Source organism: Oncorhynchus mykiss, chromosome 6, assembly GCF_057628025.1.
Source record: "Oncorhynchus mykiss isolate SJ-2025 chromosome 6, ASM5762802v1, whole genome shotgun sequence".
In the NCBI taxonomy this organism is placed as follows: Eukaryota; Metazoa; Chordata; class Actinopteri; order Salmoniformes; family Salmonidae; genus Oncorhynchus; species Oncorhynchus mykiss.
The window spans coordinates 25,567,248-25,582,883 of NC_143027.1; the positions used below are offsets into that span (position 1 = coordinate 25,567,248).

General features: G+C 40.6%; 1 protein-coding gene across 1 annotated transcript; it reads left to right on the top strand.

Moving 5' to 3' along the window:
• The first annotated feature begins 7,093 nt into the window (after positions 1 to 7,093).
• On the top strand, positions 7,094 to 15,357 carry LOC110525592 (sphingomyelin phosphodiesterase 4). The gene is made up of 18 exons (XM_021605841.3): positions 7,094 to 7,317; positions 7,423 to 7,509; positions 9,655 to 9,791; positions 9,919 to 9,994; positions 11,054 to 11,123; positions 11,221 to 11,273; positions 11,382 to 11,521; positions 11,640 to 11,745; positions 11,863 to 11,922; positions 12,047 to 12,192; positions 12,285 to 12,372; positions 12,547 to 12,623; positions 12,721 to 12,884; positions 12,986 to 13,131; positions 13,247 to 13,465; positions 13,557 to 13,679; positions 13,764 to 13,892; positions 14,988 to 15,357. The coding sequence occupies exons 1-18, from the start codon at positions 7,306 to 7,308 to the stop codon at positions 15,297 to 15,299; spliced, it is 2,145 nt and encodes a 714-aa protein (XP_021461516.2). The 5' UTR covers positions 7,094 to 7,305; the 3' UTR covers positions 15,300 to 15,357.
• Positions 15,358 to 15,636: the final 279 nt, after the last annotated feature.

Consider the following 15,636-nt stretch of genomic DNA (forward strand, 5'->3'; position numbering starts at 1 on the left):
GACATTTCTGCAGCATTGAAGGTCCCCAAGAACAGAGTGGCCTTCATTATTCTTAAATGGAAGAAGTTTGGAACCACCAAGACTCGTCCTAGACCTGGCCGCACAGCCAAACTGAGCAATCAGGGGAGAAGGGTCTTGTTCAGGGAGGTGACCAAGAACCCGATGGTCACTCTGACAGAGCTCAAGTTCCCCTGGGGAGATAGGAGAACCTTCCAGAAGGACAACCGTCTCTGCAGCACTCCACCAATCAGGCCTTTATGGTAGAGTGGCCAAAAGGAAGCCACTCCTCAGTAATAAGCAGATGGCAGCCCGCTTGGAGTTTGCTAAAGGCACCTAAAAGACTCTCAGACCATGAGAAACAAGATTATTTTGTCTGATGAAACCAAGATTGAAGTCTTTGGCCTGAGTACCAAGCATCACGTCTGGAGGAAACCTGGCACCGTCCTTACGGTGAAGCATGGTGGTGGCAGCATCATGCTGTGGGGATGTTTTTCAGCGGCAGGGACTCTGAGACTAGTCAGGATTGAGGGAAAGATGAACAGAGCAAAGTACAGACAGAAACCTGCTCCAGAGCACTCAGGACCTCAGACTGGGGTGAAGGTTCACCTTCCAACAGGACAGCGACCCATAGCATACAGCCAAGACAACACAGGAGTGGCTTCGGGACAAGTCTCTGAATGTCCTTGAGTGGCCCAGCCAGAGCCAGGGAATTAAACCTGATCGAACATCTCTAGAGAGACCTGAAAATATCTGTGCGGCGACGCTCCCCATCCTGACAGAGCTTGAGAGAGAGAAATGGGAGAAACTGAGCAAGTACTGAGCAAAGGGTCGGAATACTTATGTAAATGTTATATTTCAGTTTTTTATTTGTAATAATTGTACAAGAAATTTCCAAAACCCTTTTTTCACTTTGTCATTATGGGGTATCGTTTGTATATTGATGAGGGTAATAAAAACATAAAAAAAATTAAGAATAAGGCTGCAACGTAATAAAATGTGGAAAAAGTAAACGGGTCTGAATACTTTCCGAATGCGCTGTATAGCGTGATTTGACTTCCTTTCATCTGTGGCCAATGACCTTGAGCCTTCATGGACGGGCACTTCTAATGTAAATCTATGGCAGCACCCACGGGGGGTTGAACTTTCTAGCTCTCCCTGTAGATGTTGTGGTGATGTAGTGTCCCCATGAGTGACATAATACTGAGCCAATCGCTGCGCAACTAGAGAAGATTACCAACCCCTACACTCTGTATTTTCCACATGCTGCCCTTCCACCACAGAAAGCACTGAGCTAGGCTGAAATGCCTGCATTTTGGAGCTGCCTCATTCAAGAAAGCAAAGAAGAGACCATGTTTTTATGCGGCTTTACTAACTCAATATAATTGTTTTTACATTGTTTGCAAACTGATATGTGACACGTAGTAATGCCAAAATAACATGCAAAACACACACACACACAAATATATACTCTTTGTATTTTTTTTGCTAAACAGGTGAGGCTCTAAACAGGCCCTGAATGACGGGTCATCACTGCAAATCATGCATCCTGTTTGCAACAAGGCACTAACGTAATACTGCAAAACATGTGGCAAAGCAATTAACTTTTTGTACTGACTACAAAGTGTTATGTTTAAGGCAAATCCAATACAACACATTACTGAGTACCACTCTCCATATTTTCAAGCATAGTGGTGGCTGCAACATGTTATGGGTATGCTTGTAATCATTAAAGACTGGGAAGTTTTTCAGGATAAAAAATAAATGGAGCTTAGCACAGACAAAATTCTAGAGGAAAACCTGCTTCAGTCTGCTTTCCACCAGACACTGGGAGATTAATTCACCTTTTAGAAGGACAATAACCTTAAACACAAGGCCAAATCTACACTGGAGTTGCTTACCAAGAAGACAGTGAATGTCCCTAATGGCCAAGTTATCTGCCTGAAAATCTATGGCAAGACTTGAAAATGGTTGCCTAGCAATGATCAACAACCAATTTGACAGAGCCTGAATAATTTTGAAAAGAATAAAGAGCACATATTGTACAATACAGGTGTGCAAAGCTCTTAGAGATTTACCCAGAAAGACTCACAGATGTAATTACTCCAAAGATCATTCTAACATGTATTGACTCAGGGGTGTGAATACTTGTATTTAGTTTTCCACATATTAGCATAAATGTCTAAAAACATGTTTTCACTTTGTCATTATGGAGTATTGTGTGTAGATGAGTGATCCATTTTGAATTCAGGCTGTAACACAACAAAATGTGAAATAAATCAAGGGGTATGAATAATTTCTGAAGGTACTGTGGCTATCAACTTCCGTACTGCTTGAGTGCTTGAGAAATTCAAATATATTCAAAACAAATTTTATTTGTCAGCTACACATGGTTAGCAGATGTTAATGCGAGTGTAGCGAAATGTTTGTGCTTCTAGTTCCGACAGTGCAGTAATATCTAACAAGTAAAATTCCTCAAAACTACCTAGTACACACAAATCTAAAGGGGTGAATGAGAATATGTACATGTAAGTATATGGATGAGTGATGGCCGAGCGTCATGGGCAAGGTGCAATAGATGATATAAAATACAGTATATACATGTGATATGAGTAATGTAAGATATGTAACCATTATTAAAGTGGCGTTATTTAAAGTGCATTATATAAAGTGACTAGTGATCCATTTATTAAAGTGGGCAATGATTGGGTCTCAATGTAGGCAGCAGCCTCTCTGAGTTAGTGACAGCTGTTTAGCAGCTTGATGGCCTTGTGTGTTTTTCAGTCTCTCGGTCCCAGCTTTGATGCACCTGCACTGACCTCGCCTTCTGGATGGTAGCGGTGTGAACAGGCAGTGGCTCGGATGGTTGATCATTCTTGGATCATTCCTGTGACATCAGGTGCTGTAGGTGGCATGGAGGGCATGGAATTTCTTCCGGTGATGCAATGTACAGACCGCACCACCCTCTGGAAAGCCTTGTGGTTAAGGGCGGTGCAGTTGCCATACCAGGCTGGGATACAGCCCGACAGGATGCTCTCGATTGTGCATCTGTAAAAGTCTTTCAGGGTTTTGGGTGACAAGCCATATTCATCGAGCCTCCTGAGGTTGAAGAGGCACTGTTGCATCTTCTTCACCACACTGTCTGTGTGAGTGGACCATTTAATTTTGTCTGTGATGTGTATGCAGAGGAACTTAACTTTCCACCTTATCCACTGCTATCCCTTCGATAGGGGATAGGGGGGTGCTCCCTCTGCTGTTTCCTGAAGTCCACAATCATCTCCTTTGTTTTGTTGACGTTGAGTGAGAAGTTGTTTTCCTGGCACGCCTACTGGAAATCGACCCATTGTCCTGGGTGGTGGTCCGAACAGAGTATTCGCTTCAGGAAAGTCGTATTCCTGGTCGTAATGTTGGTAAGTTGACGTTGATGTTGCTTTTATATCCAATAATTCTTCCCAGCTGTAATAAGACTTAAGATTTCCTGGGGTTACAATTTAAGAAATAGAAATATACTTTAAAATCTAAATACTGCATAGTTTCCTAAGAACTCGAAGCGAGGTGACCATCTTTGTTGGCGCCATGCTATTACCAAGTTGTGACTCACGTGAGCATAGTGGTGCTTGAATGAAGGACAATCATGAGTGCATTCGTAAATTGGTTTGAGAGTGCCAGAGAGCAGAATAATTAAGGAATTTACGAACGCTACGTGGTTGTTATGGCACGTGTAAGTAAACATTGGCTAAAAAACTGAATTCAATTCTTGCCATTACACAGTTACAGCCACTATCCCTCTAGATAAGACGAAAACACTCTAACCAGCTCTACTAGGGTGAGCAAAACTTTAGCCAGTTAGCTTGGGTGCTTGACTGCCTTTGTGAGGTCAGAACACTTGGAAAAACCAAAGATTTGTATAACTAATCCAAGATAGACCAGAGTCAGTCGTTTCCAATGAGAGAAAATTAATCATAGTGGGCAGAACAAGGAAGGAGGAGGGCAGAGCCAAGCACAAGCTAGTGAGATCCTATTGGTGCATTTGAGCATTTATTAGCATATTTCTATTATGGAACGTCTACTCTGTGAAGTGCATGTGTGAAATAACTCAATTCACCCTTGCACTCCTTCTAAACAACCCATTATTTTGAAACTTTAGGTAAAGTCTTCAAAATGCAGTCTACTCTGTTTGTTACAGATTCCAATTTTGGAAACAGAAAACTTTATGGAGATTAAATGTTTAATTAATGAGAAAATTAGCAGAATGTCGGCCAAAATTAATCTCGCTCCCACTACTGGGCTTCCTTTCATCACCATATTTGGTAGTGAGTGGAAACGCCAACCAGATGCTTCCCATTTATACATCTGGTGAAATATCTGTGGATCAACCCTACTCCACGGCTAGAGCGTCAAGTGTGCACTCTGAACGATCTGAGAGCTAAATTCTCCGAATTTACGAACAGACAGAGTGAATTTATGAACAGACAGAGTGAATTTACGAACGCACCCCATATTGCTCAAATACAAATAGCACAACTTTCTACATGTAGTCTTCAATGGTTTTCAATGGTAGACTGCGACAGATCAGGTAAATGTCGAACTGTAACACAAAAATGTACTGAGAGGTTACTTGTCCAGTCGGTGCTGCTGCTTTTGAAAAGTACTGGGGAAAATGCGGTCTTGCCACGTTTTCCAGCAGCTCTGTAAATGTGCAATTCTGTGATGAAAAAATTGCTTCCCAAACTCACGGGCAGCCTATGGATGTCGGCATTTGAAGTCAGCCTTGTGGTGACTTGATAGCGTGTGTTATGCATCTACAGTATTTCACGTTGCACTGTACGCACCATTCCACCAGTAAATTAGTACATTTATGATGAGGTTGAGTAGTGGTTGACATTATATATGTCCTTCCACAGACCTTTAAACCTAATATTGCAGTGTTAATAGCTGGGGTCATTTTTGTTCGTTTTTGCTGTTCTCTAAATGTAATTTAGACACACACACACTTTGACACACACACACACTTTGCCATACCCTAGGTTTAGCTAAGCTGACACCACTGGAACACGTCCCGATCTACATCAACTGGACCGGAGTAGAGAGAGTTAGCAGTTTTAAGTTAGTCGGTGTCCACATCACTGAGGACTTGACATGGACCAACAACATCACCACTCTTGTCAAGAAGGAACAACGTACCTATACTTCCTAAGGCGGTTGAAGAAATTCGTCATGCCACCCGCATCCTCTCCAAAAACTACTGCTGCCCCATCGAGAGCGACCTGACCGGTTGTGTTACAGCCTGGTACAGGAATGAACCGCAAGGCCCTCCAGCGGGTGGTGAAGACGGCCCAGTACATCACTGGGGGCTTGTTCCCACCCATCCAGGACATCTACTTGAAACGATGGCTGAGGAAGTCTAGCAGCATCATCAAGGACACACAAACCCCAGACACGAGCTGTTTGTTCTCTCCCTTACCATTGGTCAGACGGTATCGGAGCGTGAGGTCTGATACCAACAGGCTCAGAGATAGTTTCTATCTACAAGCCATCAGACTGCTGAACAGTTGAACAGGACTGACCACCTGCTCTGATTCTCCACACCTTAGCACACATGCACTCACTCATGCACACACCCCGACAGACACACATCCACACACGTACTCACGCATGCACAAACACGCACACACACATACACTGTACATTCATGCTACACACACATCGCAAATGCTGCAACCAGACTCTTACATACTATAGCTAATACTGCATAATTTAAACACTTGCCCCCAATCCCCCCTTTCTCTGATACATGTTTGAATATTGTACTATAAATTGTGCTTCCCTGTATAATACTTAAAATATATTTTCTACTGAGCCATTTACTTTATGTTCCTATTCTTATATTTAAATATTTATTATAATTGTTGCATTGTCGAGAAAGAACCTGCAAGTAAGCATTTCGTTGGATGGTGTACACCATGTGTATCCTGTACATATCACTAATAAAACGTGAAACCTGAGGATTTCAATTCAATGAAGCTGAGATCTGAGATCCACAGCAGCACCAGAGTAGACAGGTGGGTGCACAAAGACTATATTGGCCGGGGAACTCATCTCTGGCAGATTGGCCAAAAATGGGAAGGGAAATTGATCATTCATGACCACATGGCATAAAAATGGGGAGTAAATTGAGTTTGGTGGGAAATAGCAGGACACTGCAGCCACATCAGAATGATTTAGAGCAGCCTGCCATTCCTGCAGTGAACAATGCTATTTTGAATGCCTGGGTGGGATGTGATTATAATAATGCTTGGCTGAAAGTGATGAAATTAGAATGATTAATCAGCCATTGATTGAACTGCTGTGTTTTGCCTTCCACTTCAGGGAAATAACTTGGCCTCCACTGGGCATTTGTGATGGATGAATACACATTAAAACTTAGAACACATGGAGTGAAAGTACAGTGCTTTGTGCTTTTGTTTGTGTGCGTGTGTGCATTTCTGTATGTGGGTCTTCATTTCTGATTTATGCATAGCTCATGAGGCATTATAAATGGGCTCATAATGCATTATGAAGAGTGGAATTTATAGGGAAATGTTACCAATTATACTATTGTGACATTGTGTGACTATCTAATGAATATTCAATCCTGGCAAGAAATAACCATGGACATATGGAAATAGAGTTCAACTCTGCAGATGGATTGGTGGGATTATTCTATCCATTGAGCCTTATTGCTATAGAGTTTAATTTATTATAAAAAATACTGCGATACTGGTATCGTCACAGCCCTACAATATACCAATGTGGCACTTGTACTAAACTCCTAAGGCATAACGTTCTTTAAAAAATCTGTGCAACCATAATTAAAATGACAATTGAATGGTAAAGAGGCATTCTTAGACAACCTACGCAGAAAAATAGACATGATTTATTTATGACATATAATTAGACATAATGGTTATGGCTCTACATAGCAGGAGAGAGCTGTTTCAGGTGTTTTAAAAAATGCAAAATTCTCTGAATTGGTTCTTTGACTGAACCTCATCAACATGGAATATTTCACCTCCAGCTAGACTTGGGGCTGGGTGCAGAATAAATGACATGTGGGGGGCACACAAGCAACTGTTGCAGAGGACAGCTGTCATACCCCGAAGTCTCTAAAGACATGATCATACAAAACATTGGCACAACCGTCTGAACTAAAAGTGCACAAGATGGTAAAGGAGATGTTTTAAACTGATTATTTGACTTCAATACTGTGTTTTCATCTCTTGTTTACTTTTTCTGATAAGCGTTTTATGGGAATACTACATTGCAGTCATGTCCTCTTCGGTGAGTCAAGACAAATCTTAAATCTCAAATCTTAAAATGCTCAAGATTTTATTTTAGCAGAGGATTTTAAAGCTGATGTTAATGATTGAGTGTTCTACCATGCAGGATCATCTGAAGACAGATTGGACAATCAAGTCACTCCCACAGCAATGCACAGAGATGACAAAAGACATTAATGATAAACCTGTCAAGGTAGCTAAACAATCAACTGAATTATACTGTATCTAGAGATGATGTGAATACTGTAGTATCGTCCTCATTAATTTCATTATATCACAGTATTGCTGTTGCAACTTGCAATTCTATGGCTAACTACCAGGGGCACTACTTTCACTGGGGACATTCTGAAATTGCATTTTTTTCAAAATATGAACACACCTACTCATTCAAGGGTTTTTCTTTATTTTGACAATTTTCTACATTGTAGAATAATAGTGAAGACATCAAAACTGTGAAATAACACATATGGAATCATGTAGTAATCAAAAAGTGTTAAACAAATTAAAATATATGTTATATTTAGGTTCTTCAAAGTAGCAACATTCTTGGCATTCTCTCAACAATCTTCATGAGGAATGATTTTCCAACCGTCTTTGGAGTTCCCACAAATGCTGAGCACTTGTTCGCTGCTTTTCCGTCACTCTGTAGTGCAACTCATTCTAAACCATCTCAATTGGGTTGAGGTCGGGTGATTGTGGAGGCCAGGTCTTCTGATGCAGCCCTCCATCACTCTCCTTCTTGGTCAAATAGCCCTTACACAGCCTGGAGGTGTGTTGGGTCATTGTCCTGTTGAAAAACAAATGATAATCCCACTAAACGCAAACCAAATGGGATTGCGTATCACTGCAGAATGCTGTGGTAGCCATGCTGGTTAAGTGTGCCTTGAATTCTAAATAAATCACTGACGGTGTCACCAGAAAAGCACCACCCCACAATCACACCTCCTCCTCCATGCTTCATGGTGGGAACCACACTTACGGATATCATCTGTTCACCTACTCTGCGTCTCACAAAGACACAGCGGTTGTAACCAAAAATCTCAAATTTGGACTTATCAGACGAAAGGACCGATTTACACCGGTCTAATGTCCATTGCTCGTGTTTCTTGGCCCAAGCAAGTCTCTTCTTATTATTGGTGGTCTTTAATCGTGGTTTCTATGTAGCAATTAGACCATGATGGCCTGATTCATGCAGTCTCTTCTGAGTAGTTGATGTTGAGATGTGTCTGTTACTTGAACTCTGTGAAGCATTTATTTGGGCTGCAATCTGAGGTTCAGTCAAGTCTAATGAACTTATCCTCTGCAGCAGAGGTAACTCTGGGACTTCCTTTCCTGTGGCGGTCCTCATGAGAGCAAGTTTCACCATTGTGCTTGATGGTTTTTGCGACTGCACTTAAAGAAACTATCAAAGTTCTTGAAATTTTCCACATTGACTGACCTAAATGTCTTAAAGTAATGATTGATTGTAATTTCTCTTTGCTTATTTGAGCTTTTCTTGCCATAATATGTTCTTGGTCTTTTACCAAATAGGGCTATTCTGTATACCACGCCTACCTTTGTCACAACACAACTGACTGGCTCAAACCCATTAAAAAGGAAAGACATTCTACAAATTAACTTTTAACAAGGCACACCTGTTAATTAATTGAAATGCATTCCAGTTGACTTCCTCATGAAGCTGGTTGGGAGAATGCCAAGAGTGTGCAAAGCTGTCGTCAAGGCAAAGGGTGGCTATTTTGAAGAATCTCAAATGAAAATATATTTAGATTTGTTTAACACCTTTTTGGTTACTACATGATTCCATATGTGTTATTTCATAGTTTTGATGTCTTCACTAGTATTCTACAATGCAGAAATGTTAAAAACAAAGCATAACCCTTGGATGAGTAGGTGTGTCCAAACTTTTGTCTGCTACTGTATGTCCACCTCACTTCTAAAACTAAAGTTGCACCCCTGCTAGCTACTACACCAATTTCCATTGTATTTGAAAGTTTTAACATAAGTGGGTTATGTATTCACACACAAGCTGCAAGCGGTATGAAAAAGTTACTTGTTAGTGGCCATGTGTAGAGTAAATGTCAGAGAGGATCAGCCAGTTGCTGTTTCATGCTGATGTAGACAATGTGTTACTGTGACTGTCTGGACACAGCCATTCAGACAGCTGGACCATGTACATATGCTGCTTGCTGTTGCAAATTGTCCTCTAGCTCCTCAGTATGCAAAGATTTCAGATTGCCACTGTGTCATAGCACTACTCCTCTTCAAATCAGGTAGCGTAGCCTATACATGTATAAACTGAGTGTGGGGTGTGTTAACGATGCTGTTTGGCCTCATACAGGAGCTATGTGTTATCTTCCCCTGGATGGTGGAGAGGGTTGTTGGCAGCCTGGATGGCAGCACTGTTGGTTGGAGTCTTTCTTCTCTGCAAGCCCACAGCAGTGACTACAGCAATGTACTGGAGTTCCTACAACCAAGGTGGACCTGTCTGTGATTTGAGACATTCCACAACTTGCTATCGATAATATTAAATTACTAATGAGTATTACACCTACAGTATACTAATAAACATGGACGTTTTCACCAACATACAATATTTTTGCAGTGGCCCAATGCTGAAACTTGTTTATAAACTTCAAGCTGAAGACTACAACTTTGAGATCCAAGTCGCCAATTTACCTGTAAGTTTTCAACATACAGTACAGTCACATCTGAAATTATTGGTACCAAGCTATGTTGTAGGCAAAATTATATTATTTTATACTAATTGCTCAGAGAAAGAGATTTTGTTTAACCAGTAAAAAAAATCTTGGTGTTAAAATGATTGGCACCCTAACGATTCTTATAAATAAATCAAACAATCTCATCTGCATTAACATTATACTGTTTTAAATTCATCTCAGTTCAAGAAACTGTATTGTGACCTTTCATGGCTTCCTGTTTCACTGGGGTATAAACATTTGGTCACACACATGTAAAATCCATTTGTCATCCGTCACCGTGGGGAAAGGCAAAGAACTCACAAATTAAAAGAGAGAAATGGTTGGTGACTTTCGTAAATCAGGCAATAGGTACAACAACAAAAAAACGACTGAAAAAACAAATATATCTCTTACCACTATTAGGGCAACAATTACAAAGTTTAAAACCACCGGAACGGTGTAAACTTGCCTGGTAGAGGACACAAATGCATATTTTCTCCATGCACAGCAAAGATGATGGTTCGGGAGACAAAGACTAGTCCCACAGTTGGAGAATTACAGAACTTGACCTGAAAGTTGACCCCAAGCACACATTCAATGGTTAATTGGCCACAAAATTAGTCTCCCTTGAAAACCTGTGGTTTGAAGGATCTGCAAAGGATCTGGAAAGATTCTGTATGGAGGAATGGTCTAAGATCCCTCCCAATGTGTTCTTTGATCTCATATAACATTATAGAAAAAGGCTAAGTGCTGTTATCCTCACAAGGGGAGGGTACACAAAGTATTGAAAATAGGTGACAATAATTTTTATTTGTATTTGTTTATTACAGTCTTTTTTTGCTCATCTTTATCAAGGGCACCAATACTTTCAGATGTGACTGTAAATGCTAATTGTGCAGTGTTATTTCAGCATACTTCACAATGTCATTGCGTTAGCAATAATTGCAACACAATATCAGTAGTTAAATGCCTATTGGTCTATATTTCTGTATGAATGCTGAGTTTTTTTTCTCTTTCATTTTAATTTCCATCCACAAGGGGGTCATTTCAAATAGCCGGATTTTCCTCAATAAATTACCCTCTCAGAGTCATCAGAGATTGTCACTCAGTATCCTTTTTTACAATGTTTGACGCAATGACAACTATTACTAAGTATTATTGAACTTTGTCCACTTTAGTTTAGCGTTGTTCTTAACTGTCACCAGATGCCTTTGAGTACTTCATGTTTTATTTTGCCACAAGTGTCATTACACAGAGGGTAGGCCGAAGTGCTATTCCATTTCATTTGTTTCAAATATTAATAAAGTCAATCCATCGCCAATGCTATCTCAATTTGTAACCTCTCTGCTTTTAATTGTTAAATTAGGATCACCACTCAGGGCAGCAAACCTCCATCTCAAACAGTGTCTACTTTGCCTTGGTGGATGCATATTTCAAACACTTCCTCCCTACAGAAGGATCCCCTCACTCAGATGTCAAAGGCACCTTGACCTCACACATTCCAAGGTGCTGTATAGCTAGCCTGTGCCTTTCACAATGCATTATAAGACCAGCACATCATCCATCAATATAGGGCAAATATGAAATGTAATATTTGATAACGCTTGTTTTGATGGTTCCCCAGGTCCTCTAGGTATAGTGAAACAAGCAAAGGCCTGTTGAAATGCCAGTGCCCTGTTAACACTGAGACAACCAATCAGAGTATCTGGAGATCAGGGACTATGCTACAGGTGATTGAGAAAAATCTGGGTTGGATAGAGACACTTTTAATATAGCAATCTTGGCTTGTCTCGCAAAGGTGTAGTTGTTGAGTCATTGTATGGCCTTTTTCATTGTCCCTGCATTAGATATTTTTGGAGATATGGCTGCCACATTTCCCCTTGGAGACACACCAGAAGCTTAATGAGGTCTTTCCTACCTTCCTTCGATGACTCATTCTTCATGACTAACATGCACTTTTATTCACATTGTTAATCTAATGGATTCGGAATTCTACATTTTAATGATAAGCACTTGTCTGTAAACCTGCAGGTCTCTGTCATCACAGAGGAGCACATACTGGTGGTGAGACAGCTGGTGAAGCACATGCATGCCCTCTCTGGAAAAACAAAACTAGACCAGTCTGATATCTTACCTTCTGCCCACTCAGAAACCTATCTCTCAGAAGATTTTAAAAGGTGAATACCCACTTTAGTGTTTTTTACAATGATGATGATGATGAGGATAATGATAATGATGATATTAACAATATGTTGTTATTGAAACCCAGAGTGGTCACATCAGAATATGTACAGAGGTTGTACCTTCTCTTGCTGCACTGCTTCAAACAGTGGCCTATGGAGAAATCCTTCAGAGCAGTGAGTGCACACTTAAGTTCTACATTGGATTTACATTTGGTCTGTCTTTGACATTTTGCCATGTTATTGCTTAATTTGCAGTGTTTCTAGCTGGTTTTGGAAGGTATCCTACTGTAGGCGTTCTGAATGTATGTATAAGAGAAGTGGTTTTGAATGAGCCGTTTCTCAATACAGGTATTGGAGACGTGGCTTAGTTACATCCAGCCCTGGAGATACCAAAAACATGTGTACAGTGAAAACAAAGAGAAATGGTAAGATATTTTGAATGTGCTCAGTAGTGTTATAGTTCAGACACAGCATTGGGTTGAAGAGTGCGTTTGCTAACATAAAGCTGTCTCTGTCTCTTAGGGCCTCTTTCATTCAGGAGAATATTCCCATGTACACCAGGCTATTCAGCTTCTTCTTGAAAAGATTTGCTCATGTCGACCTCGTCAACGTCGACAATGCAACCATGGTTTTCAGGATGACAAAAGTATTTGCCCAAACCAGTCTTCCAGAATTGATTGAAAATGGTAACCACAATTATTTTTTAGTTGAAGGGCACTGTAACTCAATCACAATGAACAATATTAGACCTCTCAAGATTTGTTTTCTCCATACATTTTGTTTACAGGAGAAAAATTGCTATTGCATCAAGGTCCCCTCCTCCCATCCACTCTGATGGCATCTCAGGTGCAGCCCACTGACATAGCTGCCCTGCCCAAGACTCACATCAATAACAAGAAACTACAAATGTTTGGGGTAGAAATGCGAGCCGAGGTAAGTCCCATTAAGGACAAGTGAATGACAAGAAAGACAATTTGACTGAGGGTGCTGCAATCTACCAAATATGGATAGTGGTCACAAATGCTTTCCTATATTCTGAACATTGTAGGTGCTGAAACTGGTCCAGAGACTAATGCAGGCCCAACAGACTGCAAAAACCACATTGGATCCGCCAGCCAATGTATCAGTTGGCCAGTTTCTCTGTTCCTGGAAGAGGTTGATTCTTAAAACCAATTCAGAAAGTGGGGGGAATGACATGACCAAGTCTGACATGAAGACAGTGGAGCTACTAAAGAAAACTGTGGACCACCTCAATCAGGTTTTCAATGTGAGAAGATGATATGACATTGGTTATTATTATTAAGTAGTACTAACCAATGTTAAAGTGATGTCTCAAATCATTTGTGGTTGTTTTGTAGCTCAACACAGGTCATCTATCTCAGATGATGATGAACATGGGGTCAGTGGAGGAATCCAAGCAGCTCCCTGACTGTATTCACAGTGAAAACGGGCTGATCCTGACAGACCTTGGCAGGATGCAGGTGAAAATAACTACTGCAATCCAAATGAATGATGTGCATACGGTGCAATACATAAATGTACATTGTAATTGTGTTCTATTGCAGATTATCAATGGCCTTCGCAGATTTGATATTGAGTATCAAGGGGACCCACAGCTGCAGCCTGTGAGAAGCTATGAAAACGCAGTCTTGGTGCAGCTCATGTTTTGGATCGCCACACTAATCAATAACAAAGTAAGTGGGGAGTCTTACCGGGGGCTTCATGCACCCCAAAGATCTGAGGGGGCACAAAGTGCGTGAGGATGGCTGGGGGGTGGAAGTTGGAGAAGTTGGCATTTTTCAAACACCTGAAACATATTTTTCTTGCAATCTAGAGCCATAATCATCATGCTTAATTCTATAATTATTTTTCTGCATATATAAACATAAGCATAAGCATACCTCTACTAAAATCTGGGTAAAATATTGAAAGGAATGTGAGTCTTATTCAATACATTTAGTAATTGCTTGCTGTTCTAAAGTGTACCAACCTTGCCAGCAATCATACCAGCTAAGACAGTTAGACAAGCTCGCTACTTGAACTTGATTGATATCCTGAAATGGCGTATTGGTACCTAGTTATGAGGTTGGGAGATTGGGAACCTACAGTATCTGCTATTTGTCTAACTTAATAACATTTCTAGTTGGCTAGTAGTATTACAGTATTACAACAACAAAAAAGTTTACTTTTTAAAATCATTTTTTATTTTACATGACAAATCTGAGGAGTCTCATGCCCCTGTGCCCCCTATGGGCATGATGCCTTTGGGTCTGACTTTTGATGCAATTTAATATTTCTATAATGATTAATTATGAACACTATTATATACATATATATATATAGAAATTGACTGACCAGGTGAATCCAGGTGAAAGCTATGATCCCTTATTGGTGTCACTAAATCCACTTCAATCAGTGTAAATGGAGGGGAGGAGACTGGTTAAAGAACGATTTTTAAGCCTTATGATAATTGAGACATGACTTTTGTATGTGTGCCATTCAGACGGTGAATGGGCAAAACAAAATATTTAATTGGCACAACTGCGGGAAGCATTGGAGTCAACATGGGCCAGCATCCCTGTGGAAGGCTTTCAACACCTTGTAGAGTCTATGCTCTGACTAATTGAGGCTGTTCTGAGGTCAAAAGGGGGTGTAACTCAATATTAGGAAGGTGTTCTTATGTTTTGTATACTCAGTGCATATGGCATACAGTAGGCCTACCTATAATGATTGGTAGTAGTACAGGAATACATGTATTGACTAAATTACTTGAGAATTTTGTCCTGCAGCTTGAAGGACACATGAACGATCTGTGCTCACAACAGAACCTGCTGGGAAGGCTGGGACAACACTACTTTATCACCTCCTCTGTAAAAGGAAGGTTCCCAAGGAGTACAGTGACACAGCAAAGCCAGGACGACTACCACCTGCGGCCACGCCTTACCCTGCGCACATTTGCGAGTTATCGCACATTACTCATTCTCCTGTTACTCTACTCGCTGGGATCTCTGTTTTCTATTAGCCCACTGTTCAGCACATGCCTCATCTTAATGTTGAGCTTTTTGTATGGGCTGTGCATGACTGTCTACGTGGGAAAGTAAAAAAACGTTATTCTGCGTCAATGTGTGTGTTATACCTAATAAAGGTGTTTTGAACTCACCAACTTCAATTGACTGATAATTAGGAGTTCACAGTGAAGTTGTCAAACCTATTGCTATTCTCTGACTTCTTATTGTTTTCCTTGACATGGTCAAACAACTTAAGCATAGATTGGTAACTTTTTTTCTAATTTGCCACATAGAAACTAGAGGCCATGAGGAACATATTCAAAAAGAACGCCACTCATTGGCCTATAGTTGAGGCTATTATAAGCAGTCTAACTTAAACACTCATATCCGTCGTTCCGTTTGATCTAGAGTCTTGATACTTTGTATGTAA

What these genes read in the sequence shown, in the direction of transcription:
- LOC110525592 (XM_021605841.3), top strand. An exon ending in CACACCAGAAGCTTAATGAG is followed by an intron (nt 11,923 to 12,046) that starts GTCTTTCCTACC and finishes GTAAACCTGCAG; the next exon opens with GTCTCTGTCATCACAGAGGA. An exon ending in AGTGAAAACAAAGAGAAATG is followed by an intron (nt 12,624 to 12,720) that starts GTAAGATATTTT and finishes TCTGTCTCTTAG; the next exon opens with GGCCTCTTTCATTCAGGAGA.